Source organism: Planococcus citri, chromosome 1 (assembly GCF_950023065.1).
Source record: "Planococcus citri chromosome 1, ihPlaCitr1.1, whole genome shotgun sequence".
Lineage (NCBI taxonomy): Eukaryota > Metazoa > Arthropoda > Insecta > Hemiptera > Pseudococcidae > Planococcus > Planococcus citri.
Genome location: NC_088677.1, coordinates 73635981 through 73660673, shown reverse-complemented (window position 1 = coordinate 73660673; position 24693 = coordinate 73635981). Strand labels below are relative to the sequence as shown.

The 24693-nt window shown below is 34.3% G+C and overlaps 2 protein-coding genes across 2 annotated transcripts in view; both read right to left on the bottom strand.

Moving 5' to 3' along the window:
• The window catches only part of LOC135831550 (DNA-directed RNA polymerase II subunit RPB1-like), an 80250-nt gene that overhangs the window by 3369 nt on the left and 52188 nt on the right, over positions 1–24693 (bottom strand). The window contains exon 2 of the mRNA XM_065344138.1: positions 19557–19988. Coding sequence (XP_065200210.1) covers positions 19557–19988 — 432 coding nt within the window. The remainder of the gene's footprint in view (positions 1–19556; positions 19989–24693) is intronic.
• LOC135831565 (follicle cell protein 3C-1-like) lies at positions 5764–6921 on the bottom strand. Its single transcript, XM_065344159.1, has 4 exons — positions 6654–6921; positions 6353–6560; positions 6173–6244; positions 5764–6017 (listed from the first exon to the last, which is right to left on the bottom strand). Exons 1-4 carry the CDS (start codon positions 6716–6718, stop codon positions 5907–5909), a joined length of 456 nt encoding a protein of 151 aa, XP_065200231.1. The 5' UTR covers positions 6719–6921; the 3' UTR covers positions 5764–5906.

The following is a 24693-nucleotide window of genomic DNA, read 5'->3' as shown; positions in this document are numbered from 1 at the left end:
AATATTTATTACCGAAAATAAACAAAAAGTTGCTCAAAATCGTCACAACTTTCAATTTTAAAATTTCAATGAATTGAATTTTCGCAATTATTTCTTTAGAGTAGGAAACACTAATTCACACATGTCTTCATGTCAGATGGGAACTATTGAAATTTAAACATTTCAATGCCCCCTCTGCTCAAAAAAAAAGGTGTAAATTTGGTCAGATATTTCGACGAAAACATGATAAAGTTGCCACACGTGTTATGGAAATTGGGCTGAAATTTGAGCAAAAAATCAAAAGTCTCAAAATTGGTCTCTAGAAGGGAAAGTCCATGTTCTAACCTGATAGTTACGTTAAGCAAATCAAATTTTTCGAGTATTTTTGAGCATTTTTGACCAATTTTAAGCTCCAAAATTGTGTCAGAGTTTCGGGGGTTCTGAAAAAGCTGTCATACAGCCCATCAAAAAAGGTTGAAATTTTGACAAAAAATCACAAAATTCTGTCAAAACTTTTTTCGAATATTTTTTTGATTTTTTACCAAATTTTTAACCCATTATAAAACTGCAGTTTGTCAAAGTTGCGAAAAAATCTCCATTTCTAAGTCGATCGTTGCTGTTGCGAAAAAACGCAATATATGTATATCGAAAGTTACGTATTCAAAAATTGGTCAAGATCGTCGCAAATTTATAAAATTTCAAAAACACTTCATATGAACCCGAAAATAGGTCTTCAATTTTGAAATTTTTAAAAAAAGTTTCTCGCAGCTATCAAAATGGATTAAAATTTTAGCAGATAATCGAAAATGGGTGTCGAAACTTTTTTAAACTACCTACTTTTGAAAGATTTTAAGCTCAAACGTGACCATGGTAGTCGATAATTTTTGTCGCCAATTATATAAATTTTTCCCAAGCTTGTTTCCATTTTTGAGAATGTTTCAGTAGGCAGGCTGTACTTACAATATTATTTTGTTGGCAAACATTTTTTCGTGACTTAATTGTCGTTCGTTGTGATTAAATTACTCTCATATCCCTTCTACGACAGTTCGCTAAAACAAACTAAATTTAAAGCTGCAATTTTCCAAAAAAAAAAATGCCCAAAATAGTTTTGACAAAAATTTTTGATTTTTTGTCGGAAATCTTACCCTTTTGAAAATTCCGAAAATTATGATCTAATTTTGAGCTAAAAATTCCTCAAAAAGCTAAAAGTTTTGATGAGTAGATATTTTTTGACATTACGAATTTTTACGAAAATTTTGTGATACTCGAAATTCCTCAAAACTGCTCGAAGAACATTTCAGTTGAAATATTTGATTTTCTGATTGATATTCGATCTACTTTTACAGGTCGAAATGGCATCTTTTTCAAAAATTCTCAAAAATCACGACTCAAATTTGTGCTCAGAATTTATCAAAAATGCTCAAAAAATATTTTCGTAGCAATGTTTAAATTTTTCAACAAATTTTAGCTCTTTTTGATTGATCATATGGCACATTTTTCATAAATCTTCATAATCATGATTCAATTTCGGGCTCAAAGTTCTTTAAAAATTCTCAAATAACATTCTAGTCGCAATTTTCGAATTTCTCGCGAAATTTTAACCTATTTTGATAGGTCGCAAGGTCACCTTTAAAAAATTCTGCAACGGTTTATTTCCGCTCGAAATTGTTGTTGGGAGGGTGGGGAGGGGTTGCGCGACGTTGAATGACTGGGCTCTATTATGCGAGCCGTTTTTTGGAAATAATCGTTCACTGGGCGTGGAACGAACTCCTTCGTGATGTGGATATGAGTTTTTTTTGGGGCATGTAATTTAATGACGTCTGCGTAACCATTCTTTGTGTTACATTTTTCCAATAATCGCTCTCAGAAGGTACAGGGTGCCCAGAAATATCGAGTACCCCTAAAAAAGTTTCCTACTAAAATACTTTGGTTGGTCACAGTGAATGATAATAATGATAGCACATGATTGGTTGTTGGACTGGAGAGATAACATTCCACCAATCATATGCATCTATTTCACGTTGCCACTTTCTTTGGGGTACTCGATACTTCTGGGCACCCTGTACCTAGACCTACTACTATCGCTTCTTGCAACTGGTCAACTGAAGTAAACATAATTGTATTCAGAGTGAGGAAAGTAAAAAAAAAAAAAAAAACTGGTGTGTGGGAAATTGGGAATGTCCTCTTTGAAATCTGTTTCGAATCCTACTTCTGTTTGGGATGGTTGAATTGAATGTCCTCCTCGTAATTTTTTTGAGAATACCATCCAGGTGGAGCAAGATGGTCGAATGTCTTCCTCTTAATTTTTTTGAGAATACCATCCAGCTGGAGCAAGCAGATTATTACACCACTGTTTTCTGCTCGAAGACGTCATATTATCACATTTACTCCTTATTACGAGAAACACCCTAATCCCAAGCAATACCATACCCACATTCACGAGTCGATGTATCACACACACGTTGCAATCTGACACACAAATCCTCAACCAAACCTGCGCCAACCAGTGAAAACTAGACCAAAGCTTAAAGTTCCACTTCTCACATTATAGGAAAAATCAATTTAAAAAACTACCATCTCGATACTTAATACATTAATATAATATAGGACACCGCCAACGACTTGTTGATACCCTAAATGAGACTGGAACGCGGAAACCATATAGGTACCTATATATATGAAACCAATTAGTAGAAAGTACATTTTATACATAATGTCGTATCTTTTTTCGGTGCGTTTTGCTTTAATATACCTAGTAAAAGTATAGGTATAAAATCAAATGCAAAATGCTTCTTGAGAAATTAATACGTAATGACTTGTTCTATGGGGCCGACTGCATTCCTAATATGTGGGTGAGGTTTGTCTCGTACTAGTACATTATAAACTGTCAAATGTCACCAAATCACCCAATCCCATAAAAATAATTACCAGATAAAATATTCCTTAATCGAGTTGTTGTAGGTACGATAGCCTGCTAATCGGAACCGCTAAACTGGTTGCAGAACTGGTTAGCTATATTATATCGATTTGGCGGCGTTATTATTTATTTGTTAGTGTAACACGAGTTACGTATAGACAAATCGTATTAAAAAAAACCACTATTAGGTTTTTTTTTATTATTATTATTCTCCAAATCTGCAGCTATACGTATAGGACTCGACTCGTCGACTCGACTCGCGACTATTTCCGCGTGTACGTGTTGTATTTTTTGGGTCATCGAGAAACCTTTAGTAGGTATAGTGGAAAAAATATCCCTTGGAATGAAAGGGAAAAAATAATAAAAAGAATTAACCTACTTACGAATGTATGTACTTTCATTAACGAACTTATCGATCATAAACGCGATGCATGATTTGCATTTGCATTCATCATAAATTAGGTACATATCTTTGTACAATAAATACGTGTGTACTATCTATGGGCAGTGGCTGGGTGCTAGGCAAATGTAGCCATCGGATTTGATTGCTTCGAAAGACGTTTGTTATTAGTGCATGAAAATTATCAGGCTCATTTGGCATTTTGGCCTTTATTGGGATAATTTAGCATAGGACGTTTATTTTGTGAAAAAAATTGTTGAGTACTTACTATATTCAGATTTTTTTGATTTGTAACTTCTACCAGGCTTTACGTTTCTGTCTGTTTTTTATTTTCAAAAATTGTCATAGTCTTGCTCTTACTTTAATACTAAAATTCTCATTTAGCACAGTTGCTAGAAAATATAGATTTTTTCCCCGAGAATAACCCAATGTTGTTGTTGTTTTTTTTTTTATCAAAATGCTAAAAATTTAGACTTTTAGCCAATAATTCCCAAAAGGTTCCACTTTTTCTCAAGATTGCCAAAGTCTTGCTTTTGGCCAAAAATCAGCTTTTTTGCCAGAAATTGTAGAAATTCTTACGTCATTGCCAAAAATTGCCAAAAGCTTCCAAAAGGTTTCGTTTTCTTACCAAAAAATTTGCAAAATTAGTTCAACACCGTTTAAATTGAAAAAAAAAATAGAGCATTTCAATTTTGAAAAGTTCTGTTTTTTTCACTTTTTTCTCTCTCTACATACTTACTTACATTGAACATTTTTTCATGTTTTGTCACTTTTTTGGTTACTTTAGCTAATTACTTTTTCCAGCTTTTTTTGTTACCAAAGTTACTTTTTTCAAGAAAAAAATTGAGTACGAGATTTACAGTTGGAATTGGAGCTTTTTGTAGCCTCCAGCAAATCATTAAGTTTCTCCAGAAATTTCAAATCGCTCTGGAAGGTTTTAAAATGAATTTTAGCACCTATAACTTAGATGATTGGGTGCTTTTTGATCACCTTATCGACCATTTTAGGCGGTCATCGCGAAATTTCTAGACGATGAGTTTCTAAACAGTGAATTTCTGACCAATTCGTAAATTCCTAAAAAAGAGAAAAAAATCCAATTTTCAAACAAGATGCATAACAAGCTGAATTTGACGTTTTTTGGAGCCTACAGCGAGTTTTCAAATTTCTCCAGAAATTTTAAATTTCTACTCATAATAGGTCGTTGCTTATTGAGCACCTTTTCGATCGCTTTAGTTTGTTTCCTAGAAATGCCTAAGTTTGAAGCGAAGTCCAGAAAAAGTGAAAAAATCAAAGTCATTTTTTTCCATCCAGTTGATTGTTTTACCCAATTTCACTTTCGCTTTTCTGAAGGATTTCAAGTGCTTGAAAATTGATATTATCGATGTTTTTTTTTGCGATCCACAAAAATTAAGGTAATGTAAGTACAACTTTTGAGAAAACCGCCATCATTGTGATTTTCAGTTAAATTTTTCCCCAAGAAGTTTATTTATTTAGGTATGTGCATATTTATAAGCCTAAGGTATAGTGTATGGCTTATGGAGATATTACGAATAAACCGCAACCAAAAAAAAGTACTTACTTGCTTGGAAACGGAATTTTTTTGTAATTTCAAATCAAAAAATACATGTGCAGATTTTATTTTTCATCAATAATTTTTGTTCAGTTTTAGTTGATTTTTTACTGAATTTTCAAATTACAAAATGACATTTGTCGAAATCAAAAACGACCTCACAATATCTGATTTCAATGTTTTCCAGTTTCGTTGTGTTGTGAACATTTTTCTTTGTGAGCTGTCATGTCAAAGTTGTCAAAAAAAAGCGAATGAAATGTTGCGTTTAAATTTTTCCTTCGATAATCGCAAAATGAATGAAGAGCAGGAAATTGAAAACAGCTGATGAAAATTTTACAGAAAATTTCCATCAACTTGGCCATTCATTTCTGTGTGAATTTTTAAATTTTACTTGAGAAATTAACATGGTCGTTTTGAGGAAACTCAAGGGAATGCTTCATTTCCAAAACGAGTGATGCCTAAAATTGGTTTTACATATTTTTCAAGTATCACTAGGTACCTAAAACTTTTCAGTCCAACTTATCACTCGAAAATTTTTTGATATCTGCTTACTGAAATAAATGCAAAAGGAGTTGAAAGGATTTTGATCAAACTCCTTGAAAAAAGACCTCTGATTCTGTGATTTTTTCAACTCATTTTTGAAAGGAAGCAAACAAAAAGTCAACGAGTTGGAGTTTTTTTGGAGTGTGAAGGGTGTATTTGAAAACCAATCAGAAAGAAGCAAAAACTCCCTTGCAATCAGCGATAAAGAATTAACATACAGATGTATACTTAGGTAGATATTATGATATGTAAGACGTTAGAATGTTACGGAATACTGGTTTGGCAATTTTCATCTGTCTGAATATTTTCCTAAAAATTTGTAGATATTTTATATTGTTTAAAAATTAGAGATGATGATTTACGAATACTTTTATTCGAAAAAATTTCTGTTGAAAAAAATAAATCAATAATAATATCTAAATTTAAGCGAAAAACATTTCGAAATAAATATACGAATAAAATATAGACTATAATTAACGTATTAACGATCACGTCTTCTATGCCACTGGACATTTGTAGTCTTTTGAATTTTCGCAACAGATTGCTTTTTGAGTGGAAATCTTACTTTTCTTCCAGCCTTGATCGCAGACGTTGAGGAACAAATGAGCCTAGAAATGAAATCAATAGGTATTCTAAATTAGTAATGTGCAGTCTAATTTAATTGCCTTATCCAAGCACATCCGAGCACATTAGAAAAATCAATTGAGTAAATTGATAAAAAAAAAATCATAATAAGTGAAGCAGGTATAATCTTCTATCTCACCTTTTCTTTGTAAACATCGCGATCAACTGAGGCACAAATGATCGATGAACTGGTGGGCAAGAATTTCACCATCTGTGTGTATTTAAATCACACACACATTACCGGTATAATCGAGTTACATACTTAGGTATTACATTAACTATAAGGATAAATGAAGGGCGAAAAAATATAAATATTCACCTCTTCAAGACACTTGGTTGAACATTGAGTAATAGCGCAATTGCCCGGTTCTTCAACATCGACAGAAATGACAGGATCTTCTACCGCAGATTTAACAGCTCCTTTGACTATCTGACTACTCAGGAATACTCCACAGGTGCAAGTTGCATTGGTTTGGGATGCTGCAGCAGCTCCGCGTTTCCCTTTTACTCTTAGAGACGAACTGGAACTATACGAGTGTATAGGCACCAATGAACGAAAAAAATCGAAGCAAAATATTGGTTCTTGGAATAATTGGTAAAAATAATCGCAAATCACTTACCATAATTCGAAGCAGGGGACGATAATACAGCACAAGATGAGAAATAAATTAACGGTACGAGCCATTGCGAATATTTGAAACACTTCGATTTTAATCACACAAAAGTATTAAACGTAGGCTGAATTACTCGACTGAACGCGACCAGCACACGAATTAATAGGTAATTAAATTACAACGAATGATTCGATTTCATAAATAGACGAATTAGTTTTAAAATATTACCTACCAATGTAGCACGTAAGTATTCGGTATTTGCGATTTGTTTAGTAAATCAGCAAATTGGGATTATTATATTTGAAATAAATGGTCGTTCGAGTAGGTCGATGGCCGGCGAATATATTTGTAAACATAATACCGATCGATGATCACATATTCTAATTGCTTATAATTGTACCTTATTTGAAATCAAAAACTTACCGTTCAAATTGATAAACTTACATTGAAAAAAAATTTAAACACGTCGTTTACGCTTAGGTTGGTGTGTTTATTAATAATTATACAGACTGAACCTTACGAGTAGGTATTACTCAAATTCCCTCTGTTACGTATTTTTTAAGAAGGCGGAAATCCGCTGGATATTGTTGCAACTCTAATTAGGCAAAAGGCGGATCAAAAGGAAAAACATAGAATCCTACTTTGAATTTCAACCAGCACTTGGTAGTTCACTTCAGAGTTGAAAATATTATACAACAAATCTGAAATTCGATACATTTGAGTCAGACAGGAGAAGAGCTTTGGATTCTCAAAGTAGGGTGATTTGAGAAAACACTAGATTTTCTTGGTAGTCTCACCTCACATAACGTTTTGAAATCGTCTTTTCCAACCCCTCCCTTTCAAGATCTGTTTTGAATTTCTAGTACGTCTCCTTGAGCCCTTGAGAAGCAGATTCGAAACCACTATCAGGCTGAAGTACTCGTCTTGAAAGGTATTGAAAAGCACAGATTGCATAAATTGAAGTTTTTTTGGTTCGAAAAAAATGAGAAAACTCGTGTTTGAAACTCAGAAGTTCGACCAATCAGTTCTAGATTCGTATTCACTCAGGAACTTCAACTCATCTTGATTTTCCTGCTTTTTACGTAATATCTTGCTTTTGTACCCCCCTCTCCCCCCTAAAAATTGTCTCAAGTCTTGTATTTTTATCTTTGCAAAAAATCGTGCTTTTTGCCTCGATCATGAGATAATTTGGCCTTTTTTTGCAAAATGGCGGGAAAAGACGTATTTTCTATTTCAATCATATGTTGAAATTCTCCTTTTAAGTCAATTTTCTTGTTCAGAATTTTGATTTTTCCCCTTTTTGTACCCCCATCCCTGATTTCTCTCATTGCAATATCTTGAGAAAATTTCCTCTCAAAATTCCTTGTTTTGCTCGCGAGTCAAATTACCTTCCTCTTAATTTGTGATGTGAGCATTCTAGCTGCTCAGTCAGCTTGAAGTTTTATTCGTTCACATTCTTCCCCCTCTCTTTTCCTCTGTTTTACAACAGTGAATTGAAATCAATTGCCAGTGAAACTTGCAGAGACTATCATTGGTCTACTTTGGGCTAATTTAGCATAGTAAAGTGCCCTGAAAAATAACTTATGAATGTAAAATATTGAAAAATGCGATATGGAAATTGAATTGTAGACTTTTAAGGACTCTGTTTCGGATTTCATCGACCATGTTGTATTTTTTGAAAATTGTAAATTTTGGACCTCCTGTTTCCAGACGGTTTTTCGGATTGGGGGGGGGGGGGTCAAATAGTCTTCGAGAATGAATTCTGCGTCCTTGAAAATTCAAATTTTAATACCCCATGTACCTATAGTTTTTTCTTGAAAATTGTAAATTTTGTACCTTTTTTTTGGGCCTTACTTTTGGAGTTTCGGATGGAATGGTCTTCAAAAATGAGTTCTGCGCTCTTAAAAGCCCAGATTTTGTCCCAGTACCTTATTTTTTTGAAAATGGTAAATTTTATATTTCCCATTGAGAGCCAGTTTTTGGTGTTGGGGTAAAATAGTGTTGAAAAATGGATTCTGCGTTCTCATAAACCCATACATAGTTTGATGTAAATAAAAAATATTTTTTGAAAATTTTTCAATTTTGCGCGTTTTCTTTAGATTTTGTTTTGGAATTTGAAGTGAAATGAATTCCACGCCCACAAAACGCATAAATTTCGAAACAAATATTGTATTTTTTGAGAGCTTTGAGTTTTACACTTTTCCTATATGAATCTCATTTTTGGGTTTTGGGGTCAATTGGTTCTTAAAAATCAAATCGACCCCTTGAAGTACCCTCTTGACCAAAGTCTCAATTATCCGACTAAGTTTCAATTTTCTGCCCTTTCGCTTCGTGAGTGTAATTTGTTCAGGTGACAGATGGTCCACGATAAAATGCCAGTTTTTTAAATTACTTACTTCTTTAAAACAAGCATTAGACATCTCTGATTGCTACGTGTGGTAAATCACACCGATGACCGAATCATTTGCAAAGCAACATGCGACGATGATGAGATGATATTCGCGTCATTATTACGATTACGAGTACGAGTTCGATAACATGATGTGTATAGTGTGCAAGCTGGTATGCGTAGGTAATGAAACCTCTTAGTTAGATTCTCTTCTCACTCTCGTCTCTCTCTTTGCAAGTGTTGTTAGTCTCCGCGCACACGCCTGTTCACATCAACAATTACCCATCTTCGTCGCTCGGCGTTTTTTTTTTTTTATTACTTATCGTACCTACTACTTGTACAACCTTGACACATAAATTTACTTTTTCAAACATGTTTTTTTATTTATTTTTATTTCGAGTATCAACGAAACCTCTTCTTCTTCCTTTTATTATAATCTTTGTTTTACAATTGGAATGCCAATCGACCTACAATATGTTCGCAGATTTACGCGGATGGTCAGTGAAATGGTGATTTTTCATTGACTTTGCATGTTTGACGAAGTTTGCAGATCATAAAATTTTGCCTTGGTGTGTTCTACCTAATTCCAGCGCACTATAAATAATATTTTTTCATAAAAATGCCTGGTCTTGAGTGATTAGGATACCTTCCTTCTCTCCGAGGATTACAGATTATCCCCTGAGACTTTTCTAGGTTTTTTTGGACCAAGTTTCCTAATTTTTTAGACCCTTCAAATACACCTGGGTCTAGCTTCCACATAAAAAAATCCGAGTTCAAGACAAACAAGCCCCTTCAACTCTTTTTTTTCTACAGACCTGGGGTCTGGGGGCCTCCTAAACAGAATCGTATATGCAGATAGCAAAAGACTCTCAAAATAAGACATCCTTCATCACCCAAAATAATGATAAAAGTAGGTAATCTAATATTGTTAGTAACTACTTTTATTTTTTCACCTACTAATTTGTACTTTGCCCTAATTAGTAAGTAATTTTGAAAATCTGAAATGAGCATAATTTTGTCGCTCAAGGCTAAGCCTTCAAATTGATAACCGTTGAATATATTTTTCAATTTCCACTATTAATTTTAGTACCAGTTGTCGTGACACGTCGAACAGAGGCGGTAATTGGATATAGAAATAATACGATCACGCCATTCTCGCATAATTCTCTCTCTCTACCTATGGAGAGGAAAAAAAAATCTCGAAAATTGAAATTACCTATTCGTCGTAATGGAAATCACATCCTACGTGGGTCATCACCTCATCTAAATCCGTCAGTTTGAAAAACGAAAAGAAACACGACCACAGCATTCATACGGTCTGGTAATTCGTTCAGTTTGAAATTACATATTACGCAACCGGTTCGCTGTTTAGTGTTTAGATACCTATGTGTGCTCATTCATCTCGAACATCATCACACAATATTGAAAAATTCTTTTCGCTAAGTTCATTACCAATGTGACTCGAAAGTAGGTCTGTTACGTACTTTCAAGATTACCTATTCTCGAGTAGATATATTACCTTAATCAGATTTTTGCCCACAAACTTTCTACGAGTATGAGTGGTGTGCATATATGCTCGTATTTATAAGATTTCACTCCGGCTAGACACCCAAAACCACTTGAAAATATCTAGACGAGATGTCAAATAATCGACTATTAATTAGCTCGTAAATAAAAATGTGCATATACGCCGATTGAATGTTAATTATTAAATGGCCCAATTTATTCCTCTGCGTCAAATACGTATACGACTCGAGAGCTAACATTCAGGAAACGAACGAGTTTTCGAAACAAAAAAAGTCCTACAAGTGAAACACACGTGATACTAAAAATAGGTAAATACGAGTAGTTGAATCGCCTGCGTGTAAATTTACGTAATAATTGGAGCAATATCGCGTAAGTATGGTACGCGTATTAAAAATGAAAATTATTGCGTATAATAAATAGCTACATAGGTAGGTGGCAGGTACCTAGATCAATGATCGAATTTTACAACCATCGAAGCTACTCGTAATTAAAGTATGATGATCTGGCCTTTTTATTTTCTGTTTAGGAAAAATCTGGTTCCTTGTTCACTTATTTTAAATTTGGATCGAACGAATCAAAACTGAAAATTACTTACTCCATGAATTATGGAATTTGCAACGTACAACAGGTCGTCGGAACACCATGTTAAAGAGCTATAGCCAAGTACGTACCTTGAAGGTAAAAATATGTACCTATAAGAAAGACAATATAAAGGGACTCCTTCGCCGCAAATCATGGCTTTAGTCGAGCTATTTTTTGAGCACTCGTGGAAATTGGGAACCAGGCAAACCCCCTTTCTTCCCTCCTGCGAGGTCTGATTGAAAAGTTTTTATTTCTTTTTTTTTTTACCATGGAAAGGGGTCATTCAATGTCGAATCAGTCACATTTTGGGTTCAGGTCTTCCGATTTCGCTGAAAATATTTTTTTTAGGTTCTTCATATGCGTGGAAAAAAATGAAAATTGTAATCTTTGCTCCCACCAGGGGCAGATCGGGCGAGGTTGCCTTTTTTCGGCGGTTGAAATTTCTCTTCATGAAGCCCTGCAGCTTATTTGAAGTTCCTGTACTCGAGATTGCTATAATTTAGAGAAAATTCGTTTGCGACGTTTGAAAAGTAATTGAAAGCAGATTCAAAAAAATTTCCCAAGTTTAATATTGAAATTTTTTGAGAGATGGTTTTAAAAAGTTTGGCAAACGGAGTTATGAAAATTTGAAAAAAAAACACAAAAAAGTATACATTTTTATAATACTTACGATGATGAGCGTTTCGTGAGAGGATTCTTGAAACTAGGAACGCCCCCCCCCCCAAAAAAAAAATTGGTCAAATTGTAAAGAAATGTTGAATATTGTGTGACATATGGTTTTATACGTTTTCGTGTACGATTTTGAACTCATTTTTTGAAAATTTGCCCCTCCAACTCTTCTCTCCTTCCCATTGATCCCAAAATTTCCAGTTGAAGTGAAGCTTTTGCAGGAGTTCGATCATAAAAATGATTCTATCAATGAAATCAGTCCACTTGAAAACGTAAAGAATGTTTTACGATTTTCAGCGAATTTTGGTGGCCAATGAAAGGCTTTGGCTGGGCAAGATATTGGCGTTTGAAGCAGCGGTGGCAGCCTAGATTTCGCCTGGGTGTAGCGAAACTGGGATTGGTTGAAAGAAAAAAATGTCGATTTTTTCTGGGTGTAGCAAACATTTTTGAGGTTCTTAAACTGATTGAAAAAGAACAAAAAAGAGAGATTTTTCACTGTTTATCAACTTTTACCACAAAAATTGTGTCTGTGTAGGTAGCCAACTAGCAAAAAACGAACAAAACAAATAGTTATTGCTAAAAACTTGAGTTATAACAATGTAAAATTGGAGACAAATTTTTTTATGGGTGTAGCGAATTTTTTCTGGGTGTAGCGAGCTGCTTCTGGGTGTAGCAACTCGCTACACCCGCTATACAAAGGCTGCCACCGCTGGTTTGAAGAGCTAAATCAAAAAAAATGAGTTGATATTTTTGAGTTTAGCGCTCCTGAAAACCTAATGTCGCACGATTTTCTCAAATTTTCAGGAAATTTGAAAGCGCCAATAGACGCATTGGAGGGATCGATTTGAAAAAATGAGTTGATATTCGTTTTCAGCGCACTTGAAAACATATAAAACGATATTTCACACGATATTTTGAAATTTTTTTACATTTTGACCAAAATTTCAGGTCTCTTTATGTACCCTTCAGGGTTTGCGAATCCCATCAATGAAAGTTCATACTAGTTGATTTTATAAAATTGTACGCTTACTCGATTTTTTTTTCTTTTTATAAATAATCGCTCCAATATTCGTTTTTTTTTTAAATTTTGAGTTTTCAAAAACAGCTCAACTTTGAAGTTTTGAAATTTTGGGCAGTTATTTTCGGAATTAGGTAGTTTCAATTGTATACACTTTTAAAACCCTACAAACAAATTCTCTACTAGTTGCAGCAATTTCGAGCAAGCAGACTTCGAAATAGGGCATAATGACGAGAAATTTCAACCAGGTACTTGAAAGAAACAAACCTCACCCCACCAGTCTCTAGGGGGGGGGGAGCAATGATAACGATTTTCCTGCTTTTCCAATGTACAGGTAAGGAGCCTACAAGAAAATTTTCAACGAAATTGGGTGATGATCTCCTAAAAATAGATGAATTGAGTTTCACCCCAAAAAATCAATTTTTTGAAAAACAACCTACCTGGGTAAGTATGAGTAAAAAAAATTAAGATTGGAATCTTAATTTTTGGATTGATCAAATGTGCTGCAGATTTATACTTAGGCCAAGAGGAAAAACACGAGAGTTACAACGAAAGGTGCCAAGTTACCTTTTATTTTCTGTTCATTCAATTTTTTTGGGTGGGGGGGAGGGAGTTGAAAGGGGAAATACTCAATAACGATGGTAGCATAAAATTCCCTACCAGTAGAGTGGAATGGACTTTTGTCTCGATGGACCCATGTTTCTAAGACATTTTCAGCACAAAAAGTTCAACAATTTTCCAAAAACTGTTCTTTAGACCATTTCGGATTGAATCAGATTACGAAGGATTCTCCGGAAAACCCCACAATTACGATACTTCTTAGCAAGAAAAAATCCTCCACCGAACTTCCAAAAGATACCCCCCTCCCCCCTCGAACACAATCAGATAGTTTTTAAAAAATCTTCACCAACCTCTCTTTCAAGGCTTTATTGATTTTTTTTTGTTGAGAGGGGGCAATGTAAAGGGAGAGGACAACGGGGTGGCTTTTTCTTGAAAATAGAGCGATTCAGAAAAATGTATCGCACGAATTGGAAATTCAAATAAAAATTGTTTCATTTAATTTTTTGGAGTTTTTTTTCAATTCGAATTCGGATCAACTTTCAGCATCACTGAATTTCACATTCAGTGAGTTTTGAAAGCTTCCAGCATCACTGAATTTTCTTGGAAAAAAGAAGGGAAAAGAACATGGAATTTTTAGAAACTTTTTTTTATCAAAAAAACTGACAACTTTTAAGGATATACCTACTGCCTATTTATCAGAAAGAAATGTACAAAAAAAAAGTGTCCCAAATATCCAAATAAACTGGCTCCAGCAAAACCATCTGAACCAAATACCCCAAATCATGTAACATCTTAATCCATTTAATTGCATATCGATCAACCGTGCTAAAAATAATAGGTCCGAAGAAGAAGAAAAAAACACGATAATTTTTTTCCCAACTTGCAACATTGTAACATACGCGAAGATAAACCGATCGTGATAGTGATTATTAGTGAGAGCTTCAACCTCGAGGGTGTTAATTAATCTTGATGCGGCGAGGTGGCTGATGATGATGGTTGAGAAATTACAAGCGTCTATTAACCCGCCTCGGGTTACATTTTATCAATATTAAATTCTCGTTTGCAACTCGCCGTCTGGTCTCGAACTCTTGTGTTGGAAAAACGGGAGCTGGTATTTTGGTACCAATTTATTTTTGTTTACATTTGACGATGAGGTGAAGTGTAAGCACTAAGCACATACCAACATAGTAATTTGCCTTCGAGGGTCACGTTTTCTGCATCTCTCCATCTCTGTTTCTCTTCTTTCTATTACACATTTTCATCATCTTACACGAAACTGGTTACCTATGTGCTACGGGTGCAATATGTAGTATGCTACATTAGGTGCCAGAAAAATGACTTATGTACGTTGGTACCTAATTTTTTTGCAATTTTTTTTACTCATCGTGATCGTGCCATCTGTCCTAGTACCACCTTCCTCTAATTCTCATTTTGTTAGTTTCCGCGTAGGTATAATTAAAATAAAAAAATTCACCCAAGATGACACGAAACACGACGAAGATGCGAATACGATGCAACGAGAAAAGAATGATGAAGACTCGTATAGTCGTATATAACGAGGCAACATTATAAAATGGATTAGATTCGTGCCTCATCTCGCCGCCGTGCTTTCTTATCTTGTACAATCTTATTTCATGTTCATATTCGTCTCATTTCTATTGTTTACCAAAGCACGTGAGTTGAGATGAAAGAAAGAGAAAGACTTTCGGTTCCATTTGTCATTCGGAGGAGAGAAAAAATTAAGATGTGGCTTTGTTATAGCACCCCTTGTCTGGACTCCTTCCGTATGCGTATTTGATGATGTTTTCGAGGATTACCGGACATTTCCCCGAATCCACTTCCCCGAAAGACATTTTCCCGAATGACAAAATCCCGGATTTTTTTATCCCGAATCCATTTTCCCGAATGCCGTGTACCCGAATCTGTAACCCGAACGTCCAAAATCCCGAATGCCCATATCCCGAATGCCTTTAACCCGAATGCATATATCCCGAACACCTACATCCCGAATGCCTCGGCGTATCCCGAATTATAGTACATTTACCATGGAAATAGAAATGATGAGGTGTTCATATGAAAATTGAATTTTCTATTAGAAAAAAAAATGGCCGCCATCAGTGACGGAAAATTATTGTTACAAGGGTACGTCTACACTGAGAGAACTGTTTAGTAGAAGTTACTGTAAAATTTAGTAAAGATGAAGCCCTCTGGTAACCCTTTTTGTAGAATTTACTACATTTTGTAGTACATAATACTAAGAAATGTAGTAGAAAAAGTACATTTTTTTTACTAAGTTTCTTAGTAGTTTGTACTAAGAAATGTAGTAAATACTACAAAAAAGTGACCAGAGGTCCTCTTTACTAAACTTTTTAGTAATTTTTACTAAAGTGATTTTTCTCAGTGTACGTGAAGTCAAAGAAAAGTCCAGATGGAACGAAAACGTATTGGGATTGCCGAAGAGTGAGGCTGCAAGAGTGCAAGTCAAGAGCGATAACTGCAGTTCGACGAAACGGGGAACTGCTTGTAAGATTAAAAAATTAAAAAATTTTTTAACTCTATTTTTTTTTCAATTTTCGGGTGTAGGTCTTTCGGGGAAACGGATTCGGGGAAATGGATTCGGGATAAAAAAATTCGGGATTTTGGTATTCGGGAAAACGTCTTTCGGGGAAGTGGATTCGGGGAAGTGTCCGGTTACCGTTTTCGAGTGAATTTTATCATCATTAGGTATAGGTACCTACTACCTAGTACCTACATACGTCTGTTGAGCTAGTCCAGCATTAGCTCTTTTTTTCTGCATTTGCTCGCACTCGTGAGATTAATGATGTTGGATGCTGAGAGTCGACTGTATACAAGGTGTTAATGTAACACGTGTCAGTGCTTGGTGTACAGGTAATGAACTGTGTTACTCGTCGTAATCGAGCGTGTATTTTTAGAAGTTACGATATTTTCACGATGACCTGAAGAATTACGTAGGAGAAAGGTGGCCTACGTAATGAGACATTTTGAGAAGCTAACTAAGGGGTGGAAAACAGGCTTCGAGCTTGACTAATAAATTTTTGATGTGAAATTATCGTTATTGGACATTTTTTCTATCAACTCCCTCCCTCCCTTCCTTCCTTCCGACCCTGAATGAACAGAGAGAAAAGTAATCTGGCACCTTTCAGTGTAATTCTTGTGTTTTCTCCCTTAGCATATAAATCTTTAGCACATTTGATTTGATCGATATGAATTAAGTTGCGTGATATGAATTATTTGGTCTAGCTGTTTGTTTTGCTAGAGCCAGTTGACACAATCCAGTGATACAACTTATCAAAATCCTACATTTTTGCAACACATTTTTGCAAAAAAACTATGTTGGTTTCAGTTTTTCATTGAATTTTCAACTTATATAATTATAGCCAATCAGCGAATAATATTTCAACATTAGAATTTTATCTTATAATGATTTTTAGCAGTAATATTTTGGCGCCAAATTCGAAAAAGGAACCAGCAGTTGTTTGCGTTGGTGACGATTATAAATTTCAGGACTGTAACCCTACTCATAAAAAATTTCTACGTACTTGATTTTTAAATGGTGATGAATTATCTTTTGAATTCAATATTGTAGAAATCGTGCCTCTTTTTACGTATTAACCAGAAGTGAGATGATGAATTCAGAAAAATCAATTTTCGAATTGATATACTTGTACTTAGTAAATGTCTGAGATGAGATCACGTAACGTTGATTATGCCATCAAGAGTTGTTGTTGAAGAAACATTTTTAAAAGCACACTCAGCAGCCAATAAGTGAAAGGCAAAATGCAAAAATTCTCTTGCAATCAGCGAATAGCTGATGGCTTGTTTTTTTTTGGCGGGTGTAAATTTCCGTCGGCGTTTTGATTTATGTGGAATATAAACGAAAAAAATATTTCAATTAGTTCCATTTTATTTTCATTTTTGTGAAGTCTGTGTACTGGAGAACCTATTGCTTGAAAGTTCGAGGGAGGATTTAAATTTTTTTCATGAACATTGATTTATGCAATTTCCTTGAATTTCAAAACAAATCAAAAAAAAAAATGTAGATTTTGTTTCTTAAAGATTTTTGACTTTCAAGACCCCACTTTTTAAATAGTTTGATTTTTCAGCCCTTGATTTTCAAACTACCTTTTTTCAAAATTATTCTTTTCAAGACCCTTGATTTTTAAAAACCTGAATTGGAGACCCTGATTTTCAAAGGTCGAATTTTCAAGATCTCCATTTTCAAAAACTTTGATTTTTAGGACTCCGATTTTCAAAATTCTAATTATTTTAAAGTCACAGCTAGACTGAAAGAGCATGCAAAAATATATCATTCTGACTAAAATTTCCGGTATTAAAGCGTATTTTTTGATTTTTAAAGAATTTTTGAAAATGAAATTCTCGATTTACCCTACTTTTTAACCTGCGAAAAATTTCGAGCCATTTTGAGTAATTTCTGGAGTCTGCATCAGATTTCTGAAACTTTTCACCAAATAAAGTTGGTAGGGTAAAATTTACTCTGTACCTTATTTTTAAAAGTTAAAGTTTTACCTAAATTTTTGCCAGATTTTATGGCGATTTTTTTTTCTTTGAAAACTGTAATTTTTAAATTATCGCTGGAGGCTTCAAATCGTCTTGCAATCATCTCTGGTCAACTCACCATATTAAAATTGAAGTACAGAGTGAATTTCAACTGTCTTCCAACCTCATTTGATGGAATTTTGTGGATATTTCAAGTTTTAAAAATCCGCTGGAGGCTCCAGAACTGCTCAAAACGGTTTGAAACCGTTTCCAGCAATCTATTCGGCAGGTCTGAAGTAGGGTGTAATACCAAATTTCAGCTTTCTAGGTTAATTTGATACAATTTTGCTTTTTTTGGTCATTTTTAGCCCAAATTTATTTTTTTTAAAATTCATCAAAAATCGAAAAAATGCACTTCAGTTTTTGAAATTACATCTGGTGATTTATTTTTGTTTGTTATTTCAATCTAGCACTGCCCGGTTCAAAAATTGTTGTGCGAATTGGTGATTTTTTTCGTCAAGTTTGAATGCGTCGATTATTTTTTTAATTTTAATTTAATTGAAGGCTTGAAAAAAAAAATCAAACGGTTTTCATTCGCCATCGCGAAATGGAATGAGAAATAGGAAATGGTGAGCAGTAGGTCGTGTTGTAAAACGAAAGTTGAAACTTTGAAAATAAAAATTAGAGCAACCAATAGGACTACTTATTGACAAACTGCGAAAACTCTCTTGCAATCAGCGAATAGCTTGAATTGAGTAAATCTTCATATACTTCTATATTCATGTATGAGGCTGTGTGATACCTATTTATTTTTTAGTTTACGATCATTCAAGCTGAAAATTTTTTGATGATGGATTCGAGCGATGAGACAGATTTATAGAACACCAATAGGCTTCCATATTTTTGATACATACGAAATTAAGAACGTTTCTCAGTAGTTAGGAAATTCCAATAGCATGATTAAAAGACGAATGTGAAAAAAATTGGTAAATTCGGCTCGTGTGTGAACCTGCCATAATATCTGATAGAGAAATGCATCACGTAATATCGGATTATACCGAAAAATAGGTTTAGATATGTTCCTATGTAGTATGCCAGTATAAATGAGTTGAAAAAACAAGGTTAATGGACACCAAAATTTGAAACGGTGGCGTCTCATGCAAGGCATCTGTATACGAATTCTCGTCTTTCACCAGACGCTGTCTTGTACTCTCAATCTTTTGCTACAGTATTGTCGAAAATCCAAGCAAATTTTCCATTATATTTCGATTTTTTGTAGGTACTTGTGCTGGAATTATTTTCACGCTTGATTTAGACAGACATCTCAGACATCTGTACTATATAAAGTATAGTTAATCGATGAGAATTTTTCTATAAATTTGAGCTAGTACCCTTGAACAGAGTAACCTTGAAGTGAGATTCTCTACGGTGGCGCATCATCGGCCATGCCTTGCAAACATTGACTCTGTTCCTTGGCGCTAATACCCTCGAAAGAATGACCACACTGTCGATGACATTGGCTCGGTTAGCTTAACCATGACTCGTGTCGATGTGAAAAAATTAATTTTTTTACAGTATTTATCTATATATACGTGTGATTTTCATTCGAATTATCAAGTATGAAATTATAGAAGTAGGTATTTACCTCTCCACCTCCGGTTCCAGCACCAGAGTTTCCTCCTGGGATACCAGCGGCTGAGATGGCGCTGCCAGACTGTTCGTATCCTGGTACTCCGTAAGATGGTCTCGGTGGACTGAATGGTTTAGGCGTGCTGTAGCTCGGTGGCGAATACGTCGATGAGATGGGCACAACTGGAGCATATGTCGGCGAAGGTGAAGGATAACTTGGTGGTTTGTAAGCTGGCTGTGGTGGTCTGTAGGTTGATTGAACTGGCGGTTTGTACGCGGCTGGCGATGAGGTAAAGTACGATGGCGAAGGTGAGGGTGAAGGTGATGGGAATGGTATGCTGGGTGCGTTATAACTGTATCCTTCTTGTGGCGGTAGGTAGCTGTTGGATAGCGCTGGTGGTTCGGCTCTGACTAGAACGGCGCAAAGGCACATGGTTGATACTAGACTCTGTAAATAGAACAAAATTGAAGAAGAAAGATTAATGATTTGAAATCGACGAGTGGTAACAATGAGCAAAGTGAAAATAGTACACGTTAATCGGCTCAAATTGCGAATTTTATTGCTTGTTTGGTAATTTTACATTATGTTTTTGAAATTCTGCTATCCTAAATTACCTTTTGAAGGTGTAGGAAACTTTGACGTTTGAAAACCCCGAGTTGGTGGAAGAATGCTTATCATTTTTTGAATGTTGGATTGATTTTCTTCGGGTGATTATTAGGTAGGTAGGAATTTTGAATTGGGTGTAGGTACTTTGAATTCTGAATGAATTTCTAGACGCTCACAGTTTTGTTGAAGTTTGATGTGTCTACTTTATGGGACTTTTTCCAAGTTTGGGCCAATTTAAGTATAAAACTACATATTACTTCTATTTATGGGTCAATTTCGTTTTGATAAATTTTTCGTCGTGTTTCTGATACTTTGATAGGTATTGAAATATTTTTGACAAAATTTCGGACCTGAAGCGTATTATTATTTTTTAATTTTTGAGATTTTCTAAAATGTTGAGCAGATTTCTGTAATTTTTAGAGTCGGAGAATCCAATAGCAGTGATCACCAACCTGAGATTTTTTCAATAAGTAAAAAAAAAAAATGTCATTGAAAGTCTGAAAAAATTGAAACCATCTTCCTTTCTTTCAATCATAAAATGAATGAATACCTATGTCAAAAGACAATGCTGAAACTTTGAAAAGAAAAAGTTGAAAGCAACCATAAACAACATGGCAAAAAGCAAAAACCCTCTGGCAATCAGCGAGGCTTCATTATTTTAGAGTCTGAGAATAAATTCGTTGACACATCTAGCTTGAATCTTTAAAAAATTTTCAATTAATGTTGAATGATTGATTTTTGGGTCCGTTTTTGATTTTAGGTGGATTTTTGTTATTTTAGAAATCCTCGAGGTATTTTTTGAGAATAATTTCTGATTAATTTTTGAATCATTTTTTTGAGACAGGAGATTAAAGATTGATTTTTGTCGAGTTTTCGAAAATGTATATTCAAAATGATTTTTTACATAATTTTTTACCAGAGTTTTGATCGATCAATAATTCAATACTCAGGATAGTTTAAAAATCTACTCAGATTTTTGCTATTAGAGTGTATCTGAGTAGTTTTTGTTGAACATTTTTCTAATCAATTTTTGAGACTGGTAATTTTTTTTTTCGAGTTCTCGGATTGTTTCTATTTTGAAGTATTTTCCCCTAATTTTCGCAAATATAGGTAGGTAAAAATATCGAAGTAGTTTTGTTCTTGTACATATTTTAAAATAATTCTAGAGAAAGTTTTTCGATTTCTGTTTTTTTTTTTTTTTACAATTTTCTTGCGTTTGTTTTGATAAAGTTTTTGAGACCATTGATTAAAAGTGGTTTTTGTCGTATTTTTGAAACAAAATATCTGGGTTTTGATTTCTCCAAAAATGTTTGAGGATTGTTTCTATTTCGATGTCGTATTTTTTTCTTAATTTTTTTTTGTCACTTTTATGTATTCGAACAATTTTCTGGGGATTTTTGATCCATTTTTTTTCTCAATTTACACGAAGATGCGTTGAAGCTGATTGAGAATTTTTGATGGATTTTTGTATGGTTCTTGGCTCTTTTTTTTGATTCTCTCGAGATTTTCTTGGAGATATTTGATTATATGGTGGATCGAAGAAAAAAATAAATTTTGAAAGGTTTTTATCAAATTCAGTAAAACTGGAGAACTTCCATTTTGCTTTGAAAGTCACCCAAATATCAGCTCCGGAGCTGCCTCTGCGAGGAAAAGGGTATTCAAAGAGAAGGCATTTTCTAAAAACTCGTGATTTTTTCGCTACAGCCCCTACTCAACCTGTTTTGAGAAAAATAGCCCAGGTCCAAAAAAGAGTACCTGTTTGAGATTCTAGTTCGTTGTTCAACTTAGACCATTACAATCGAAATTTATGACCACTTTTAATATAGGCTACTTTTAGAATTCTGCTTAGCAGTTTGAAATTTTCAAATCTCATTTGAGGAATTCGTTTTTTTTAAACTGGCAGTTGGCAATTGGCATTACTGCATTCTAAAATATTTCCTCAGTTTCAGAAATTATACTTTTTGGTACCTATGTTGTGTTGAATAATACGAAATATTTCAGAAGAAAACTAGTCATCTTTTGGAACTGGGGTATTTTTCCCAGAACAGGTTGATTAGGGACTAGAGCGAAAACCCCGAAATTTTTCAACCACACCTCCTCTTTGAGAGCCCATATCTCCCCTCTCCCCAGGGGCACCTTCGAAGCTAAAAGTTAGTCTGAGTGACTTTCAACTTAATCTAAAGGCTCTACTCGCTGAATTTTGTCGAAATTCTTCGATTTTTTTTTTCACGATTCGCCTCGATGTCCATTTTCAAGATATTGGTAATGAAATGTTGGGGTAATTTTTCAGTTTGATTGAACTTGAACAGGAATTTTGTGCAGTTTTTTGAAGGATTTCTACCTAATTTTTTATGAAGTTATTCAAAATGTTGACAACGTTTGATCAGTTTTTGAATGTATAATGTGTTTGAGAAGTTTTTCGATCACCTATTAGCTGATTTTTAGAACAACATGTTGTCCATTTTCAATTGGAGTATTATTTTTGAATTTTCAAGATCTATTTTTCATTTTTGAATGAGTTTCTGTTATTTTACGGTCAAAAAACAAATAATTGCATTCAAATATTCAATGTCATCGATTATATATTTTTTCAATACATTTCTTTGAATGTAATTTCGTTGGAGGATAGGGGAAAAATCAAACATTATTCTTTCATTCAATCATGTAATTAATTGAGAAATAGGAAACGAGTGCAGTGCGTATGTCAAAAGACAAAGCTGAAACTTCGAACAAAAAAATTGAAAGCAATTAATAAGCAATCAAGCAAAGAGCAAAACTCCTCTTGCAATCAGCGAATAACTATAATGGTTTTATGAGTTATTTCGACAGTCTCCTCTTGAGTTGCAATAATGTTTCAATTTAGAGGGGGTTCTCTGAAGGGACAAGGAAAAGTACCCTTTTCCTTCCCGCCCGAAAAAGGTTGAATACGTGTCGTCAGATCTTCGAGAGAAAAAAATTTGATCATGGTTTAAAATTATGTTTTATGTTGGTCACTTTTTTCCTACTTTTTATGAATTTTTTTCATCTCTTTTGTACTACGAAGCTTCGATTATATCACACTACCCATTTTTAAAATCAAATTAATTACACTATACATAAGTGCTAATAACATCTTCCACCGAGCGACGTTCTCTTATTCAATCAACATATTAGCAACTTCATCATCTTTTCGTTTTTCAATTTTTCGTGCAATTAACCTGGAAAACGATCGAAGTCTAAGTTATTACGACCACATTCCCTGCCTCGCTCGGCCCATCGATACACTTCGGGTATATGGTTTCCTATAACGCATCTTTTCGCGTAATATTTCCTCTTTTATTGTTTTCTTGTCTCGACGTCATCGTCGTCGTATTCGTTCAAGGAACCGAAAAATACACAAGAAGAAAATCCATAGGCGCTCTTCATCGTTTATCGTCGATAATTACTACGCGCTTATCGGAATGAGAATCTCGCCATAAGACTTTCTCCTTCAATGCTACTGGTTGGTATCAAAGATGCTGAAAATGTGTCCATTTCAAAAAAATAAAAAATTTCCGATCTGTTGTGTAAATATTTGGCTTTCGGACGTTCGTTTTCGCGAATACGAATACAATGAATACCGGAAGTTATCGAATATTTGGGTCGATCGATTAAATAATAATTCGAATACTTCTAGATAGCGATATTTGCATATTTCTCGCGTCAAGTGAAGCTTGCTCCAGTTCCTCATCTTTTTCGCTATATAGATATCTGTACCTTAGTTTTAATTTATGATCAGAGAGTGAATCGTGTAGTTTTTTCGAAAGTGATTGATTTGATTAAGATTCATCGCAGTTTGAGTTGAAATGATTTCCCTGTCAATCGGATCTTTGATCTGTTTTCGTGTTTCCTCATTTTTTTGGTTTGAAAATAATGCGGAATTAGGTTCAAGATTTTTTGCGATGTTACACGCGATTTGGGTAGCATTTTTATACAAACTTACTTACTTACTATTGATTTATTCTAGATTTGATATATTATTACTTTCGATGTTTTGGTTTGAAAGATTTATTATCACATCATCGAATAGGCCTAGGAAATAATCGAACTGTGGGCACAACATTTTTTGTACCGAACAAAGCTAGATCGAAAGAGCATGCAGAAATACATAACCATTAACCATCCAAAAATTCTTTTCAGACGTTGAAGTAAGTACATTTTGAGCTTTATGGCGGTAAATTGTTAAAAATCAAAATTGGTTTAAAAATGCCAAAAAATCAGAATTGTATCAAATTGACCTATAAAGCTGAAATTTCATCCAAACCCTATTTTCAACCCGCTAGATCTATTGGATACGGTTTAGAAATGTTTTTAGCAGTTCTGGAGCCTCCAGCAGATTTTTAGAACTTGAAATTTCCTCAAAAATTCCACCAAATGAAAGTTAAAAAAATGAAATTCACTCTGTACTTTAATTTTAACATGCTGAGTTGACTGGAGTGATTTTAAACCGTTTTGGAGCCTCCAGCCATATTTTGGAAATTCCAGATTTCCAAAAAAAATGTCATAAGAGGTGTCCAAATCAACCTTA

Bases quoted from the DNA above. Each gene is read 5' to 3' on its own strand.
- LOC135831565 (XM_065344159.1), bottom strand. From the start codon at position 6,718: ATGGCTCGTACCGTTAATTTATTTCTCATCTTGTGCTGTATTATCGTC. The intron at 6,561-6,653 runs GTAAGTGATTTG...ACACTCGTATAG, and splicing joins GTCCCCTGCTTCGAATTATG to TTCCAGTTCGTCTCTAAGAG. The intron at 6,245-6,352 runs GTGAATATTTAT...AAATACACACAG, and splicing joins CAACCAAGTGTCTTGAAGAG to ATGGTGAAATTCTTGCCCAC.